Source organism: Colletotrichum aenigma, assembly GCF_013390185.1.
Source record: "Colletotrichum aenigma strain Cg56 chromosome Unknown KSG_Cg56_contig03, whole genome shotgun sequence".
NCBI classification, from domain to species: domain Eukaryota; kingdom Fungi; phylum Ascomycota; class Sordariomycetes; order Glomerellales; family Glomerellaceae; genus Colletotrichum; species Colletotrichum aenigma.
Window position 1 is genome coordinate 3,734,748 of NW_023500909.1, and position 17,628 is coordinate 3,752,375.

The 17,628-nt window shown below is 55.0% G+C and overlaps 5 protein-coding genes across 5 annotated transcripts; 4 read left to right on the forward strand and 1 right to left on the reverse strand.

Moving 5' to 3' along the window:
- Positions 1–281: 281 nt before the first annotated feature.
- On the forward strand, positions 282–1,559 carry CGCA056_v004963 (uncharacterized protein; the record flags this gene model as incomplete). Its single annotated transcript, XM_037320218.1, has 1 exon — positions 282–1,559. The coding sequence occupies one exon, from the start codon at positions 282–284 to the stop codon at positions 1,557–1,559; it is 1,278 nt and encodes a 425-aa protein (XP_037180561.1).
- Positions 1,560–1,642: 83 nt separating this feature from the next.
- eed-b (Polycomb protein eed-B) lies at positions 1,643–3,525 on the reverse strand (the record flags this gene model as incomplete). Its single annotated transcript, XM_037320219.1, has 9 exons — positions 1,643–1,648; positions 1,751–2,384; positions 2,436–2,536; positions 2,588–2,647; positions 2,702–2,863; positions 2,929–2,949; positions 3,005–3,130; positions 3,194–3,271; positions 3,343–3,525. 9 exons carry the CDS (start codon positions 3,523–3,525, stop codon positions 1,643–1,645), a joined length of 1,371 nt encoding a protein of 456 aa, XP_037180562.1.
- Positions 3,526–4,528: 1,003 nt separating this feature from the next.
- On the forward strand, positions 4,529–4,908 carry CGCA056_v004965 (uncharacterized protein; the record flags this gene model as incomplete). Its single annotated transcript, XM_037320220.1, has 3 exons — positions 4,529–4,610; positions 4,683–4,783; positions 4,861–4,908. 3 exons carry the CDS (start codon positions 4,529–4,531, stop codon positions 4,906–4,908), a joined length of 231 nt encoding a protein of 76 aa, XP_037180563.1.
- Positions 4,909–10,267: 5,359 nt separating this feature from the next.
- On the forward strand, positions 10,268–12,208 carry CGCA056_v004966 (uncharacterized protein; the record flags this gene model as incomplete). The annotated part of the gene is made up of 2 exons (XM_037320221.1): positions 10,268–10,592; positions 10,647–12,208. The coding sequence occupies 2 exons, from the start codon at positions 10,268–10,270 to the stop codon at positions 12,206–12,208; spliced, it is 1,887 nt and encodes a 628-aa protein (XP_037180564.1).
- A 3,196-nt stretch (positions 12,209–15,404) lies between these two features.
- On the forward strand, positions 15,405–17,062 carry NUP56 (Nucleoporin NUP56; the record flags this gene model as incomplete). Its single annotated transcript, XM_037320222.1, has 4 exons — positions 15,405–15,770; positions 15,854–16,484; positions 16,535–16,935; positions 16,991–17,062. 4 exons carry the CDS (start codon positions 15,405–15,407, stop codon positions 17,060–17,062), a joined length of 1,470 nt encoding a protein of 489 aa, XP_037180565.1.
- Positions 17,063–17,628: the final 566 nt, after the last annotated feature.

Here is a 17,628-nt window from a genome sequence, read left to right on the forward strand (position 1 = left end):
TGTCGAGTGATTCCGTTGTGGCCTTGTCGTGTAGTTGTGCATAACAGGCTGGAGCCTGCTTGCTAAATCAGTAAAAAGAGTTGATTTGGTCCCACCCCAGATTCCCACTGGCGCAAAGCCTCCATCAGAACTCCTCAACTTCACCCAATGAACGCAAGGAAAATCGACTTTGCCGCTGAGTGTGCTCCAACATTCGCACTTTCTTGGGACCAAGCATTCGCAAAAGCCTACACAGGGGGTATATTCAAAGCAACAGCCGCTGGCCGATCGTGTTCGTGGCCATGAGCCAGCCGCAATCCAGCCGTAAGAGGTCCGCCTCTGCCATGTCCATCAGCGACAGCCATGACACCTACTACTCTCACCTACCTAGCGACTCAATCAACCCGCTCAGCCATACTCCATATATTCTCAGTCAACTCCGCCTCGCTGGTCTAGCGGAGACAGACCAGCCACCGTCACGAGACCAGCCGAAATTCCCGCATCGTGCCTGGCAGGATCCAGATGCACCATCCAAACAGGAAGCTGCTGCCGCTGCCGCGACGGAACAGCTAGAGAGTGACAGCGATCACGATGAGGAGGTAGAGCATGATGTTGGAAGTAGGCGCCGGCCACGGAAGAAAGACGAGAAAAGGGCCAAGTATTCATCGGAGAAATCGCACTTCAGGCCTCTTGTCAGGGCCATCTACTCGTTCCTGGATAAAGGGGACGTCGTCAATGCCAAGCGCGCTTTTGGCATCCTCGTGAGGTCCAGCGTGCACGGTAGACCGGTCGACATCAGACGCAACAATTACTGGGCTCTTGGCGCCGAGATACTCATGCGTGAAGGCGGCGTAGCCGCTACGGACGAGGGAAAGGAAGCGGAGGCTTATCCTGCCGAAAACATCCCACGGGTACGCGAGTACTTTCAGGACCTTATACAACAATATCCGTACAACTTCAAGTGGCGTAGAGCCGTTTCTGCCATCGATTTCTGGCCCGCGCTGCTGAGTTACGAGGTTTATCAGGTGCACACGCAGCATGGGGCCTCGTTACGCAGGCTGGAGAAGGAAGCGGAGGACTGGGAGGACGACTCGTGGCAGGAAAACTCTCTGGGTGACAGTCAAGATGAAATGATGATGGACGATCCCGAGTACAAGGACGGGATCTCGCGCTGGCAGGCAGATTCGCGGGGCCGGCGGCTACGTCAGGCAAGAGACCAGATTAGGCTGCGCACGCTGGACGGCCTCAGAGAGATCGCTAGTCGTGTGGACGACTTGCTCGAGGACCGGCCATATTCTACAAACCCTGAAATTCTGAGGTTGAGAGGGATGGTGTCTCTGCATATAGGAGACCTTCTCATCCCGGCGCGTGCTGAGGACGAGGGGCTCATGTCTGAAGCAAAAGCACGGCGCGAGGCAGAGAGGAATAACGCACGAAGCACCTTTCAAAAAATGGTCGAGCATGGCGGCCGGGCTGATGCCTTCGTCCAGCAAATGCTGGCGCCGGAAGAGGAAGACGACGGCCCTATACTGCCCATATTTTCGTCACTTCCCATCAGAGAGCATCGAGCAGATAGCTAAGCAATCGTTGATATTTCATCATTATTCCCTGTCCGAGGTATCGATATCAACGCCGATCCAAACGGTGCATTTAGTCTACTGTCTTATGTCTCCCGTTTAGGTGCCCATCTTTGCAACAGCAAGGCAAAATTGGAGCTGCCCACAACAACACACCATTCTCCCCCTGGACTCCATGCCACCTGTCTACCAACAAACGATGACGCGCCGAAGTTCTCTATCTTGTGAGGCTTGAGTGGCACTTGCGGGTTCTCGACGTTGTACTTGGTATCCCACATCAAGAGCGTCTCTTTGTTGTACACATTGGCGAACGTGGGGATTTGCTCAAGATCTGACGGGTGTGCCTTGCCAGCCGCTTTGCGCTCTCTTACCGTGGGTTCAGCTTTGGCTCCACCATGCGTACGATGGACGACGGCTGTCAACCAACTCGGCCTTTCGGGGGGAGCATCAGGGTTCTTTTCTACTTTCTTGATGTAGTCATGGAAACCTGTGATTTGCTCAAAGTCCCAAAAGAAAATCTTCCCGTTGGCATTGCAGAAAGCGAGGACCGGGTGCTGGTCTGGGACGAAGTGCAGCTTGAACCGCATGAAAAATTGGGGACCACAGCCGGGAGTCGCGAACTCCATCAGACGGGTGTACGGTGCTGGACATTCGGCCGAGACGCCTGGGTTGAACGCGGACCGCGTCAAATTGGCCGGGTTGATGGTGGTGGGAGCCATGTCTTGCGACGGCCGTGGATCTTCCGAGGAGAAACCTTCAATCTTCCATAGAACGATGACATCGTCGTGGCAAGCGCGGGAGAGGATGTAATCACCAAAGAAGGCGACGCTGCTTGGCGTGAGTATTCGTGTTTACGTACGGTCACCACAAAGCACATACCAATCCACAAGACTGCTGTGTACTTCGGAAGTGGAAAAGTGAGGATAGTGGACCTCGACAGGACGATCTGTAGGCTCGGTCGGGAGGTCCGGCACAGTCCACTGTCTTCATGTTAGACAGTGAGAGAAGTATTGAACTAAATCCATGCTCACCAGGTTGATGATCTGATCGTGACCGGCGGACAGGATGTAGCGGCCAGTATCATGCCAGGCCTTGAGAGGACGTTAACAACATCTTTCCTTGAGATGAAAATAGGAGACACTGACCAACGTGAGGAGGTTCCAGTAATGGCCTTCGCCGCCGAGAATGCATAGGCAAGGCTGTTTCTCATGTCTTGGGTCCAAGCTCCAGATGCGAACGGTTGTGTCGTCTGAGCAGGAAGCAACAATCAAGGGGTCTAACGGAGACGTGACGACGTCGCAGATGTCCTGATAGTTCGTATCAGCACGAGCACTTTTGGCAATATATGGCACTCAAGATCAGGGTGATTGACCCCTCCATGGCCAACTAAACACTGGATCATGCGTTAGCAACAGACGTAAAGTTGTAGGTATCCCTGCGGGACGTACGTTGACAAGCTTTTTCTCAAAGATATCATAGATTTTGATCTTTGCATCCTCACCACCGTAACACAGAAGTGGCTTTCCGGTCACAACATCCTTAGTCCAGGTGCAGCAGTAGTTTCTTGCCTCGGGCTGCAATCGAGTCAGTTATTTTGCTTTTGGGGGTGGATGGGTGGACCACTTGGGAGAACGCACATCATCATCGCGAATTATGCTGATGATTTCGCAAGGGTTTGAGTCATCTGCTGTTGCTGTGAGGCGGCAGATGACGATCTGAGGTGGCATCAAAAGTCAGAAGTGTACAGAAGCATTGGTTGAGGCAGAAGCTCAGGGGGGGCACTTACATGCTTCTTGCTGACAGCAGCAAAGACTGGCCTTGCATTCAGCGGCTGGTAGGGGCAGAATTTTACATCAAAAAATTCCGGGACAGGGTCATCCTCTGCAAGATAGCTGGTATCGTCGTCGAGGTGAACTGAGACTCTCAGCCTAGGGAAGTCGTAGGGAGTGGCAGTGACGGTGGGGGCCATTGCGGAATTGAACCGTAGATAGGTCGCGTTTTGGGGTGACCAGACAGTTGGAGAGATTGGATGAGGAAACTGGACAGCAGCGGCGGGCAGGCAGGGACCCGACAAGCGGCACCCAACCTCAAGCAGCTGTCAGCCTTGGAGGTAGTAGGTCTGTATATCCAGGGGGGATGAGACAAGAGACAGCGGTAGGCCGGAGCAGGAGCAGGAACAGGAGCAGGAGCGACCGAAGTCAGTTCAGTTGGTAGTAACAGGACTGGACGTGATGCAGACGGAGTGCAATTCGAGTGGATCTAGGTGCTGGGTCGAGCCGGAGGATACGGCCAGCGACACCGACCGAAGGCGGGTGGATGCGGGCACGTAAGGTCCAGTGTATCCGTACAACCTGGAGTACCTTACCTAAGGTAGGTAGCTAGCTACCTCGTGCGACCTCAGGGTGGACGGGGATGGGACTGAGACAGAACAAGAAGAAAACAGGCTGAAAGGGAGGTGAGACGGAGTAGACGCGTCGTAGGCAGTTGGCAGTTTGTAGACGGCAGCTGGCAGGCAGCAGGGCATCGTGAGCTAGGTACCTTAACAAGGTAAGGTACCTGAAGGCGTGTGTGGTTTTTTTGGTTTTTTTTTTGGGGGGGGGGGGGGGGAGGGAGTGGAGGCCGGCTGGCAGCACGCTCGCGGCTCCAGGTGGTGTCTTGAATCAGCGCCTGGTAGCGAGTGTACTGCGTACTGCAGGTGAGGTGGGCTGCAGTCAGAGGAGTCGGCTGCTTTCAATTCAAAATTAGACAAAGTCTGGACTCCAACCCCCAACGCCTAGTGACGGCGATCGACCTTTGAGGGTTCCGGATTGACAGCCTGCCTTGTGCTCCGAGTGACCGCTTTTCTAGTGTGCCCCCCCCCCCCCCCGGGCTGGCAAAGCGAGCGGAACAAGCACGCAACTTTGGACCTGGTAAAACGGTTGACCACGCCCTCGACCACCAGACAGTGAGGGTCCTTGGAGAAGTTGTCCCGTATGCCCTCTCAGTATCTATCTACTTTGCAGCGACACGGACCCAAAACGGGGCCTGTCGAAGCAAGGTACGCATGCGCAGTAGGTAAGCTAGGTAGCGTCGGGTGGTGGACCGGTGCAGTTCGTCGGCCATTTCTCTAATTATCCCAGGGCTCAAGGCTCAAGGCTCAAGGCTCAAGCCAGCAGCGGATGGATCTTCAGGGAAAGTGGGCCACGAGAAAACGTACATTTGAGGTTCCATTGGATGTACAGAACATTGTACATAACCTGTCAACCCACGCACGCACAAAGTACCCTCACTGTATGTACTCTGACTGACTGCCTGCCTGTGATAGAGCCCATTTCCCAGCAACAACTCATTCTACTTCAATCATGACTGTTGAATGTTTATGCATCAACAAGAAAAGAACAACCCCAAGATATGGCGGTCATCGGCAATCCGATGCCGCAAGCCACTTCGGACATGCCTGGTTCAGCAACAGCTTCTGCCATCTTCCTCCGGCCCCGGCCACCGTGCCCGCCCAACGACACGCCCGTGTAACACGAGGTTCTCGACCGCTCCTCTCTGTCTCTATCTCTCTATCTCTCTCTGTCCCTCCATCTGCCCTCGCCAACAACAATCAGGCTTCGCCTGGGACATTAATCGTTGCTACCACCAATGTACGGACACCACGCGCAGCTTCTACTACCGTCCCACCGCCACGGGCATTGGGGATACGTCAGCCGGCATGTGAGAAATGACTGGATCGCCAAACACACAGACGTAAATTACCCCCTAAACTCCCCTCACATCCAATCGACGGATCTCGATGCCAGACATCCTTCACTGGATATCAACATCGACCTCGCATCGCCCTCGCAACAATTCCAATATCACTCAGCCTGCTCATAGCACGGCTGTTTATCCTCTGGATGGGATCCAGCCAGCCAGCTTGCCAGCGTCCACGGCAAGCGTTGCGCCGGAGCTCCACTGCCTGCCAATAAACCTGTCCCGTCGTGGGTCGTCATTCGTGGAGCAGCACTGCAGCAGAGGCATGGTCATGGTTATGGCCATGGGCCGCCATGACATCTCCATCTTCGTCGCACGAACCCTTTGCAACCCAGCCCGGCGCCCGGCGACCTGTCTAGAAGCGGTTCACGTCACGAATGGACGCCAACAAGCCCCGATCAATCTCAATCTGGCGATCCACCATCGCGACCACGGTTTTGTGAAATCCCAATGGATCGAATGCTGGTGCATCAGTCTGGGAAATGCGACCCGAAAAGAGGATTGCTACGAGCTTAAAGAGAAGCGTCGTTGCTAATCCAGGCATGATATTTTATTGCAGCCCCGAAGATGCCAGATACTACCAAACACCACATGCCTGAGCGTCAAGCAGATTCTCCCCAACTGGCATGCGCAACCGCCAATCCATGGAGACGCATTGAAATGGTTGTAACTTGCTAAAATCACTCGTCTAATTCTAATTGCAACCCCGCGGCCTGTTGAGAAGAGCATCTTGCATCCGGATCACCGGTCTGCTCTAGCCCATTGGTCGTAGTTGTGCGCCGTCTGACAGCGCCAGTCTGCAGCACTACGCCCTACCAACTAACGACTACTTCTCAACAGCGGGGAGGCACACTCTCAACGCGAAGGCAGGTATCACGGGTTGTAGTGTAATACGGATAAGCTGGCTCGAGTCGCTCGCTCGGGGACCCTGGCAGCAGATCCCAACTGGTGAACCAGGTTCTCATGTCTTCACAGCTGTCAACTGAAGACAGAACATGGAACTATGCCTAGCAGAGCATAGCGCAGCTTCTGCCCGAACGCTCAACCCACACGGACGCCAGTTTAGCCTTTTGCACTCCCGTTGACACGGATGACGGGCGGCCTGGCAAGGTGACGGCCCTGAAGGGCAAGCATCAGTGACGAGACCTTGGGGAAAGAAACGGGCTCTGGTGCCCTGCAATCTCTATCGGCTGTCAGTACAAATCAGGGCAAAGGGCCGTCTTCTCGCAAGCTCTTCCAGAAGAAGACAAGAGCTGTCCGCCATCCCCTGCGAGATCCCCAGACACCATGTCTGCTGTCGGTATCACGGACATGGGTATGAGGAAAATAGTGGGGAGCTCAAGGCACAGGGGCCGTCAGATGCTCATCGTTGTTGATGTTGACAATGGGGTTTTCAAGCTCGAGTAACAGATGACAGAGGACATTCTCTGACCTCTGCTCTGTAAGGCGTGTATGTACAAAGTAAAGTTCTGCAGCTCGTCAATTCCGCACTCGGCTAACGCAGGAGGGAAGAGAACGAGGCACTGAAGCTGCAAGGGGCGCAAAAGGACGGCGTCCACCGAGGTAAACCGGCACTGGGTCGCCTTGAACGCAGAACGCATTCCTAGTATTGCATGTCTCAACGGTTAGCCGGCGATATAATCGTGCCGCCTCGTTGCCTTCCTCCTAGCTCCCGTTTCTTCAACAATGGAAATCCAGAATCCGAGACCCTTCAAACATTCGTCGTCTGCTACTGCGCTTGACCCATTGGTTTCGGAAAGCGACGCCAATCCTTCCTCCCTCCGTCCACCCATGCACACGCAGGTACCTGCGGCTGTCTCCAGCCATCCATGCCGCAAGCCGTAAAGACATGGTCCGGTTGGATGCCCCACCGGCAGCTGTTGACAGACAGACAGCCGCCGCACGTTCCGATGTGTCGATGCGCGCGAGCTGCCCGGGTGTGGCATCCGGGCATGCAACAAGGGCTACTGATGGGCATTCTGTTGCTCTCTTTTCCACCACATGTATAATGGCAAAGCAAGCCATGTCTCATTAGCTTGCCAACTCGGATCACCGGTCGACTTCGGTTGGGAAGCGACATGGCACTATTCGTACTCTCCGAAAGACTGACATCAGGGCGAGCTATCGTGGGTGATATACCATGACAAGTCATGAACGTAGAGATTGGGACTTGTTGTGATTGACATGGAATGTCGGAAATCCCGGCGAACCAAGCACAGCGACCTATCTCACTTGCGGATGCGTGACAGGCTGACTCTCGATAAAATACACGACAGACACAGGCAGGCTTTCTCGAGCGGGTTGACGAGGCAGAAAGCGAGGGTAAGGATGGCAGTCCAAAGCCCCCCACTGGCCCCCAGGCCAGGTCGCGAGGCGGAGTGTGTAACATTAATCAACCCTCGTGGGCTCAGCTATTTGAGGTTGCCAGGCTCGTCCTAGTGGGGGGACCTCATGTCCGGGGATACGTCCAATTGTCTTTCTAGAATGGAGACTGCGCATACGGTATCGAATGCCAAAGCCACCTACAATCTTCATTTCCGTCAACCTGCAAGTTGATTGACTTGGTATGGATCTTTGCGTGTCAAGATGGCGATTTGTTGTGGCTGTTGCGCGGCTTTCCAGGCCGATATGGGGCAAAGGGAAAAGAGGCAGCGCACATGACAAGCAGGGAATAGGCATATGCCCGTCTATATGAATTGTCTTGCCCCGCTGTCAACGTCAATTCAACGATTGTGTACTTTGTATCAGTAGTGGTGTGTCGCGGTGGACAACGGTGCGGACGATGCAGGGCCACCACAATGTGCTTGCACAACAGCTACATGCCTTACGCTACCACCGTAGGTAGGACATAAGGTATCTACCTGTAATTAACGAGACATAGAGCCCCCTTTCCCCTGCCGTTGGACAGTCGCGAGTACCGCTGAATAGGACGACAACCAGGGAAACATGTATTCATACACATTGCACAGTATTCACGAGGACTGTGGACAGACAGGTTGCTGGAGATGCAGCTCATCCGAAGACCTTGCTCGAACGTAAAGTAGCAAGGAGGAGCAGGAGCAGGAGCAGGGGCAGGACCAGGGGCAGGGGCAGGATGGGATACGGACGTACGCCGGGGGCCGAGTCCCTACCTAGCTGCGGGTTTAGAAACGGGCAAAACTAGGTAGCTACGTCGGGTCTGGATTTATTTCAAAAGTGTTGCGGTTCTTTTGTGTGTGTGTGTGTGTGTGTGTGTGTGTGTGTGTGTGTGTGTGTGTGTGTGTGTGTGTGTTGTTTTGTATTCGGAGACCTGCCAAACGCATATGGATGAATCGCAGGAGTCGCGGCTTGTCATAGTCGGATACCCTTGCTTAGCCAATGTCCTCTACGACCTAGGGTAAGGTACATGGACACATCCATATTCTGGCCCGCTGCAAACTTCAGATGCCGGGGTCTGGGTCGGGGCCCCCCCTGTCAGCGGGCTCTCCTCCCTGGACCCTGCCCTGTCTACCTAAGGTGCCTACCTTACGTTACCTACCTACCTATCCGCTTCCGCGTTTTTTCGAACGGGAGCCGCTCGCTGCACCGCTGCGCCGATGAGATGCGCTGCGCTGCCGTGCCGTCACAGACGCAGTGGACGCCTCTCCCCGCCGCCTTCACCACAAGCCGGACGAGCTGTCATAAAAGATGCTCGCCGCTCCCACTGGCCGCACCGCACCGCACTACTCGAGCCTCTCTCTCTCTCTCTCTCTCTCTCTCTCTCTCTCTCTCTCCCCCTCCTCGCTCTCCCTTCATTGTCCTAGCTGCAATAAGGATACGGCACTATTAGGTGCCCTCCCCTCCTCTACTGCTGCTACGTCTTGAGTCCCGTCCACTCATGCTCAGCAATTGCAACAGCAACAAGAACAACAAGAACAACAAGCTATCTTCTCGCCCCCAAACCAACCCCAACTCTTGCATATTGAAAAAACTCTACACATATATACCTACTTTTCGCTACTGCTACAAATCAAACCTCAGCCGAAGCCGCTAGCTCGCATCCAGCGTTCGTTCAACGTCGGTTGGATTACCTAGGTACCTTACTTCAACACCGTTCCCTCGACCTCCCCTCTTACGTCAGGGCCTCTGCTTGAACCTGCCGCCGCCGCCGCTGCAACGCTCATACCCCACCACTAGAGAAACAACGGTCTCACTTCCATCTCAACTGTCTTCTGCGTACCGTAACTACCTTACCTTTCTTTACTACTGGCGACCGCAACCTCCTCCTCGCCCGCATACGCACACGCACACGCACAACGCACAAGCACGAGCATAAGCATCACCTCAGCCAATCCTACCATCATCAGCCTGAGCTCCGACGGCATCGCGACCAGCCAGCCCAGCACTTCTGGCAAACGTCAGTTGCAGGCAGTGTGTGTGCAACAAATCCTGTCACTTCCAATTCATACTGTTTGAGTTCGCCCGTGCGACACATCTCTACAGGCCATCTTGCGGGTACCAGCATCCTGGCCGTTCCGCTGTCCTGTCCTCGGCCGTCCTGGTCCAGGCAAGCCCAACATACTTTTGTCGGTACAGCTCGTGATACTGGCAACCTTTCGTCCCAAGGTGACAGCGCGATCTGTGTCCTACGCTAGTACCAACGCCATCTTGAGCAAAAGTCCACCTCAGCTCAGCTCAGCTCAGCTCGACTTTCTCGGACGACACAACCTCCCAGTTCGACGCACAACACCCGCCGTCGACTTTGTTTGGCGTTTCCTTTCCCCATCCAGAGATCAAACCGAAGCCATTGGTGTCGTTTCTTGCGCCGACCTGTTGGCTAAAACAGAAAGGCGCCGTTTTTTTTCTGTCTTTGTTTCGAGTCTTTTGTTGTCATTTGGGGCTATACCCATACCCGCGGGAACCGTGCGGACAGGCGGAAGTAATATTACGGCGTGCCCAAACATACAACCCCAGACCTTGTTATCTGCCAGCAGGCCGGCCAACCGTCGTTAGCCATGGAGCAGACCTTCATGACCATCCACTCCACGGACCCTGATGCAGTTATCCTGTTCGTGTCCGACTCAGTCTACGACATCCTGGGTTATAACCCCCAAGAGGTGCAGGGGAAATCATGCTTCGAGTTCTTCCACCCCGAGGAGGTGCCGTTCGCTCGCTCAATTCACAGTCGCGGGGTCCTGCTGGACAAGGCCGCCGTGCTTCACTATGTTCGCATCCAGGCCCGAAATGGCCAGTGGGTGAGTTGCGAGTGTTGCTTCACAGTCGTGCACGATGTCCTGGTCGCTTGCACCAGTATCTACCAGCGAGGTGAAAGGAGTGAAAGTGGGTTATGCCTCCGTCTCCCATGTCCTCCATCATTGCTAACCACCGTACTAGGGCGAGCCATTGAGGCACCCCAGATCCGTCGAATCTTCTCGTCCTCTCCTCGGGACCCTCGCTACCACATGCTCGAGCACTTGTCACCCAAGTTCAGGATGCCCCCGGTGGAGCGCGAGCCGCGCGCCGCTCTCATTCTCAACAGGTTCACCCGGACCCTGACTGTCATGTTCGCTACGAACGCCGTAGCCTCCATCCTTGGTGTCCGGCCGGACCAGATCAAAGACAAGAGCTTCTATGAATGCATTCAGGAGAACTGCCTTCCCGATGCCATCCGTTGCCTGGAAAGTGCCAAGGCCAACGACTCCATTGCCTACCTTCGATTTTGGTACAGAGACCCGCGTCGACCGGAGGATTTTGAGGATGAAGATGACGACGAGGAGCATAACAGTGGGAACTCCAGCGATTCTGAGGGTGGAGGCGTGCAGCTTGATGGCCGCATGGACGTTGACGACGAACCTGCCATCAAGCAAGAAGACACCGGTCGGCCCGACTTGTCAACCCACAGCTCTGCACAGACGGCAACTACGACGGCTTCCGGTTCGAGCAGCCGGACACAGCAGACCTCTGCAACGACCGCCCCGCCACTCGACGGGCCGGCACCTCGGAGGTCACCGCCTGCCGAGCCTATGAGAAACCGGCGCCGTGAACCAATCCCAACATTCGAGCTCGAGGCCGTCGTGTCCTGCACGTCTGACGGGCTGGTTGTCGTGCTACGGAAAGCCCGCCCACCTATTCCGGCACCTCACCCACCCCTGGTCACGCCTACATACACCAACGGTCTTTTCGCCGCGCCATGGGGACATCATCCGATTCGGCCCCAAGGTCCCCAAGATATGCTCTACGCATTCAGGCCCCCCCTCATGCCACAGTACATGCCTCTGCGCGACAACGTCATGGCCATCGGCGGTCCTCCGGTGGATCATCTCATGAGCTCCATCCGAGACGTTGCCGTTTTCGCCTGGGCTCTCGTTGGTATCAACGGCAATCTTGCTACTTACACCCGTGGTTTACCTCGTGGCGAGGCACAGCCTGACGGACTTCCGGTGTGGGATCCGAGTGCTGGCAATATGTCCTACCTTGGACCGGAAAACCAGGCGGTTCATCGCTGGGCACAGTACGACGAGAAACACAAGAGTGGTTTCGGATCATCGTCCTCCGGATACCAACAGCCACAGGCGCAAGAAACATCGTCGAGTTGTACTCATGCTCCCCAAATTGGCAGGAGCAACTACACATACTCCCAGCCTCCCCCGACATGGCCTGGGCTCCAGCCCGCGTACACATCTGCGTATGATCAGTATGGCAGACCTAATCACAATCACCCCCCACATCGTCCACAGCAGCATAGTGAGCACCAGCATTACCACCAGCAAGGGCAACACCAACAGCCTCCGGGCTCTCGAGCTGCATTGCAAGACCAGTCCTGGGGTGAGACCCCACCACCGTACAATGGTGGCGGACATTCGAATGGAGACTCAAATGGGCACTCCAACAACGTTCCCACCACATCGGCTGGTCCAAACGATTCATCCCATGGCTATCGCTACCCCTGGCAGTAGACGGGCTACTTATTGGCACATCGGCGTTGGGGGCTGTGATTTGAGGTTATGACTTGCGATCAGTCACAATCATTAACGACATAAATTGGGTTGTAAAAATTATCGAAGATTGTAGCAGCAAAGGTTTAGGACGGATTGTTTGGAATTTGACAGCACATGTGGCGAGGACGGCTTATGGCACCCCCGCATTTTACTAGAAATGCCGGCAGAGTGATAGATAGATACCCACGAGATGGAGAAGGCGGAGTCGTTTTTCAAATAATTGAGATGCTCGCGGGACATTGGCGAACGCTCGTCAGCTTGGAAAGCTGTGTGTACAAATAAGTTACGCGATAACTTGGAGCCATGTAGCATGGTTACCATTCGCAGGCACCGAAAATTAGCGGAGGTCTTGTGTGTACATGGCACCCATTGCCACTAAGTCATCATCTCCAGTGTGACAATTTAGTCGTCTCTGGTAAGCCGGTGCTGATCGGCATTTCCGGGCGGAGACCCACAGTGAAAGTCGGAACACTGTGGATGTCGGCGGCGGCTGGAACGGGGAAGTGGGTCGACCAAAGGCACAGCTATGCGCTTGTGATTGGTGAAGGGAGATGGTCGGGGAGCGGGTCTGTATATTCCGACGCAAGGGACGGGGTCCGGGGAGCTTGGACCACTCGCTGGGCCTTTGAGGAAACCGTGGAGTCTTTTGAGAATCGCAAGCTGCTACGTACGTAAGCTGGCCGACTTTCCCATCCCGTCCCATCTCTACTTCACGAAGCTGCAATTGACCCTTTCTTCGCCGAGGCCGACGCTCGAAGAAACTAATTGCAGCGTTTGACATAACGCGCATTCCTATCCACGCGCAACACCGCTACCTTGCTCCTCTAGTCACTGCAGCCAACAATGGCATCCACAGCCAGGCGAGACGACTATGCCAACCCTCCCTTGGCCGACGACGACCTGATCGATCCAGATGATGGTAAGCATTCATACCGCTTCTGATGCTGTGTTTAGCTCAGGCTGACCGTTGTGTTGGACAGCCGATCTTGATGACTTTGCCGATCCCCTCGGCCACACGTCCTCCCGTCAGCCACTGACTGGCAACATCGGTTCCAGCTCTTCGTCGTCGCGACCTCTAAACGAGAATGCCTGGACCTCGCGGATACCTGGCGAAGACCGCGCCGCACCTCAAAACACAATCGATGAGTCGGTGTGGGACACCCTTCGTCGAGATCTCCTAGCCGTGTGGGCGAAAATGCGGGAGGTCCTCTACCCCAAGTATCTCCTTGGGGGTACCATGTTCGATGCCGATGGCCTCCGGGGCGCGTACGCGAACATTCGCGGGGCTGGCTTCGCTGGCGCTCGTGAAGAGATTACCGGGCTGGCAAATCGATTCATGGATTCGGAAGCTCTTCTGTCGGGCAACAACATGACGCCTGGTCTGCGTGACTGGGATCTCTGGGGACCCCTCATATTTTGCCTGTTGCTGAGTCTTCTTCTGAGCTTCAATGCGCGAGCAGATCAGAAGGACGTTGTCTTCAGCGGCGTGTTTGCCATGATTTGGATCGGAGAGGCCGTGGTCACGTTGCAGATCAAGCTTCTGGGAGGAAGCATGTGAGTCGTCTCCTGGTAGCCTCTGGCAACCAGAAAATCCATCTTCCGGCTGCGCTAACATGCAACTGCAGTTCATTCGCGCAGAGCGTCTGCATTATAGGATACACGCTGTTTCCCCTGGTCATCGCGGCGTTGCTCTCGGCGTTCGGTATTCCGACAGTCGCTCGTGTTCCCGTCTATCTCTTCTTGGTGGCGTGGTCGTTGGCTGCAGGAGTGAGTATTCTAGGTGGCAGCGGCGTCGTCAAGAACCGCGTCGGTATCGCGGTGTACCCGCTCTTTGTCTTCTATCTCGGCTTAGGCTGCCTTTGCTTCATCAGTTAGAGTGCAGGAGTCCCAGCAAACCACGGTCATCGCTCAGGAGACCCCTCGCATCGACGACGAAAAGGACCGGGGCGTAGGTTGTATTAGATATCCACGGTGTTGTATGAGTTAGCTTCGAGTTATGGCCGTAGGCCAATGAGTGAGAATTCAGGAAGTGTCCTTGTTGTTACTCGCAAGCCTAAGCCTGTCTTGTGGACAAACTATGAGAGAGAATTTCCATTTGAGCGCGAAACCTCAAATTCAGGTTGTCTATGGCGCCATGTCGCCGTTCTGATGAGATATTCGACATAGAGATACACTCTGCTGGTAGCTTTATATCAGAGCCTTCCGTGCCAGAGGCGCTGGGAGCGCCGTCGCCGCATGCGGCCACGGCATTTTCCGCCGACAGGCTGGGCATCGTGTTGCCCGTTTGGGAGTGCTATATCCCGGATCTTGCAGTGAAGCATCGAGGTCTGGTCAGTGCATAATTAGCGAGCAATGTGAGGGTGGCGGCTGAGGCGGGGGGTGCTAGGGTGTTTTGGTGTGCCTCGCTGTCCAACTCAGCACTGTACGAATTTACCCCTCTCAGTCAGTCCCATCACCTCAAGTCACCCTCAAGGTTGACGTGAACACACTGGACTTGACCGAGCTGGACTTGACCAGGCCGGAGACGCTAATGCGGGCCGCCATCGATCCAATTGAACCTGGGCTCTGTCGTCGACTTATCCGAACCAGGTGCACCGAATGATTGGGCCGATTGTCGTCTGCTCCAGGTCGGCCCCATCCAATTATTCCCAGCCAAGCTGAACCTCCAGAAACAGCGGACACTGCACCTCAGCTCACAGCTCGCCTATGCCTTACAGAACCTACCTTACGGTACCTTACTGGCACTGCACCGTACTGTTGTCACCGCATCCGCATCCACAACCACATCCACACCCGCACACCCGCACCGTAAACTCATCCACCGCCCAAGGCCATACCTGCGCAATCGCCGACAAAACGTGCAACTGCGACTTCTTGACCTGCAACCACTCGTCTCGAACCCTTGTTGTAGATAACCCCTTGCGGTGGCCGAGACTCATTGTTTTGCTTGCACCTACGTATTCGCTGGCACCGTCACCTGCCACTCCATCGCTTGTCAACCACTGTCGCTTTTGGCTTTAGCATCTGCAAAGTCGGCAGAAACCGAGACCGACCCCAAACCCTCCTCTAAACCACCCACGACAGCGGGACAACCACGAACGACAACGACCAGCACACCGGTTGACTACGAGGTTGTATCAAGCATTTCTTCAACATGGCCGACAACCCTCAGAGCGGTAGCCCAAAGTCGGATCCCATCGACGCCAAGGAGGATGCTGAGACCGCTGCTGCTCGCAAAGAGTTGAAGCATACGGCCATTTCAGAGAAGTCTGAGGGGGCCACCGGCGCGACGACGCCCCAACTGAGTGCAGGCGATGAGCAAAAGGAGCAAGTCTCGTCACCCAAGAAGAAACAGAAGAGGGCCCACGACCAGCTAGACGACGAGGACAGAGACGCTGAGGAGGCGGACAGCAAGAGCGTAGCGTCAAGCGATTCTGCCAAGGACAGGGCTTCGCGACTGGAACCCGAGAAGAAGAGGCACAGAGATGGAGTGACTGTTGACGCCGCCGCCGACTCTTCTGTACGTTTCCTCCTCCAAATTTCCTACGTGCCGGTATGTTTGCCTTTGCTCTATCGTGCTGACCTGCCTTTGCCGCCAAACAGGTGACATCGCCCGTCACCGCCGAAACGAAAACGCCGAACAGCATTTCCACCACGACCGAGGCCACGTCCGCAGCAGCAGAAAATTCTGCCAAGGAGGAGAAGCAGGGGACATCGGCTGCCGCTTTTGCCAGTTCTGGCTTCGCCAAGCTGGCCGCATCAAGTGCGTCCCCGTTTGGCTCTTTGGGAGACTCTACAAAAGGCAGCGTTTTTGGCGGATCAACGTCCTCAGCATCGCCATTTGGCTCCCTGTCGCCGTCCAAGCCCGCTGCGGCTCCTATTGCCGCACCGACATTGAGTTTTGGAGGCGCTGGCGCCGCCTCATCGCCGTTCGCCAGCGTTAAGACCGCCGGCGCAAACGGTTTTGGTTCGGCATTCGGCAGTGGCTTCGGCAGCGCACTGTCGGGCAAACCCTTGACGAGCTTTGCCAAGGCAGGAGAGTCTTCCTTCAAAAGCGAGAAGCCTGCCAAACCTTTTGGCGCACCGGAAAGCGACGTGGAAGACGGAAGCGGCGATGACGCTGACGGCGATGATGGATCTGCTTCAGAGTCCGGTGACAAGGAGGAAAAGGAGGAGTCTGACAAGGAAGAATCCAAGGCTGGTGATGATAAGAAGCGCACCAAGCTGCAGAAGAGTGAGCGGCACGTATCTTGCTTGGCTTTTAACTTTGCTAACCGTCCACAGTCACTGTCGATGACGGCGAGGCCGGCGAGGCTACGATAATTCAGGTCAGAGCCAAGATGTTCTATCTGGAGAAGGAGGTTGGTTGGAAGGAGCGTGGCTCCGGTATGCTGAAGATCAACGTCCCTGAAGCTTGCGTTTCGTTTGATGACTCAGGCCTTCCCATTCCCGGTTCTTTTGATGCATCGGGCCTGGAGAACGACGAGGATCCAGAGGCTGGCAACGGCACGGCCCATAAGGTTGCCCGTCTGATCATGAGACAAGATCAGACACACAGGATACTTCTCAACACAGTCATCTTGCCTGCTATGAAGTTCCAGGAGAAGACGTCTCTCAAGTCCGTTGGAGTCATGTTCACCGCATTCGAGGGTGAAGAAGCGAAGCCCGTCAGCGTTCACATGAGGGTAAGGATATCTCCGACACTCGATACCGAATCAAGTACTGACATACCAATCGCAGATGAGTGCAGCCAGCGCCAAATCGTTCCTCAATGAGGTTGGCATGGTTCAAAGAGAACTGTCGAGCAATTGAGCATCATATTTCTCAGCTGTGGATAAGTTAATGGCCATAGACCGAGCTGGTGACTATGTGGACTTGCTAGATGATTCCCATCGAGCGCACAAGACCTTCAAATGGTCGACTGGTGGCGGAAGTATTCCTGGTTATTGGGGGCCAGGCGGGGAAGGCAGAGACATACAGTCGGCGGCACGGCAATCATTTTTGTAGGAGTCCTCTGACCATCCGGATTCGGGACGCTGTCCTGTCATGATACCAGGAAACCAGTGTCCTTTGGTACACTTTAGATATCAATCAACCGCAGTAACACAACTATTCGGGGATTGCCCTTAATAATTACTCTATTCTTACGAAGCAGAAGGAAGAATTCTTTGCTGAAAAGCATGAGCCGACACGGTGGGAGCTCGGTCCACGTGACTAGGTGTGGATTACGTGACGCAGACGACTCTTTCATCTTCCACGCCAGTGGCGTCTCGCGTTCCCTCAGGTCCTGCTGCCTCTTTTGCAGAACATGGTGCAGAAACATGTGATTTCTGTACTTTGAGTCTGATGCGAATCGGACACATAGTTTACCGCCAGCA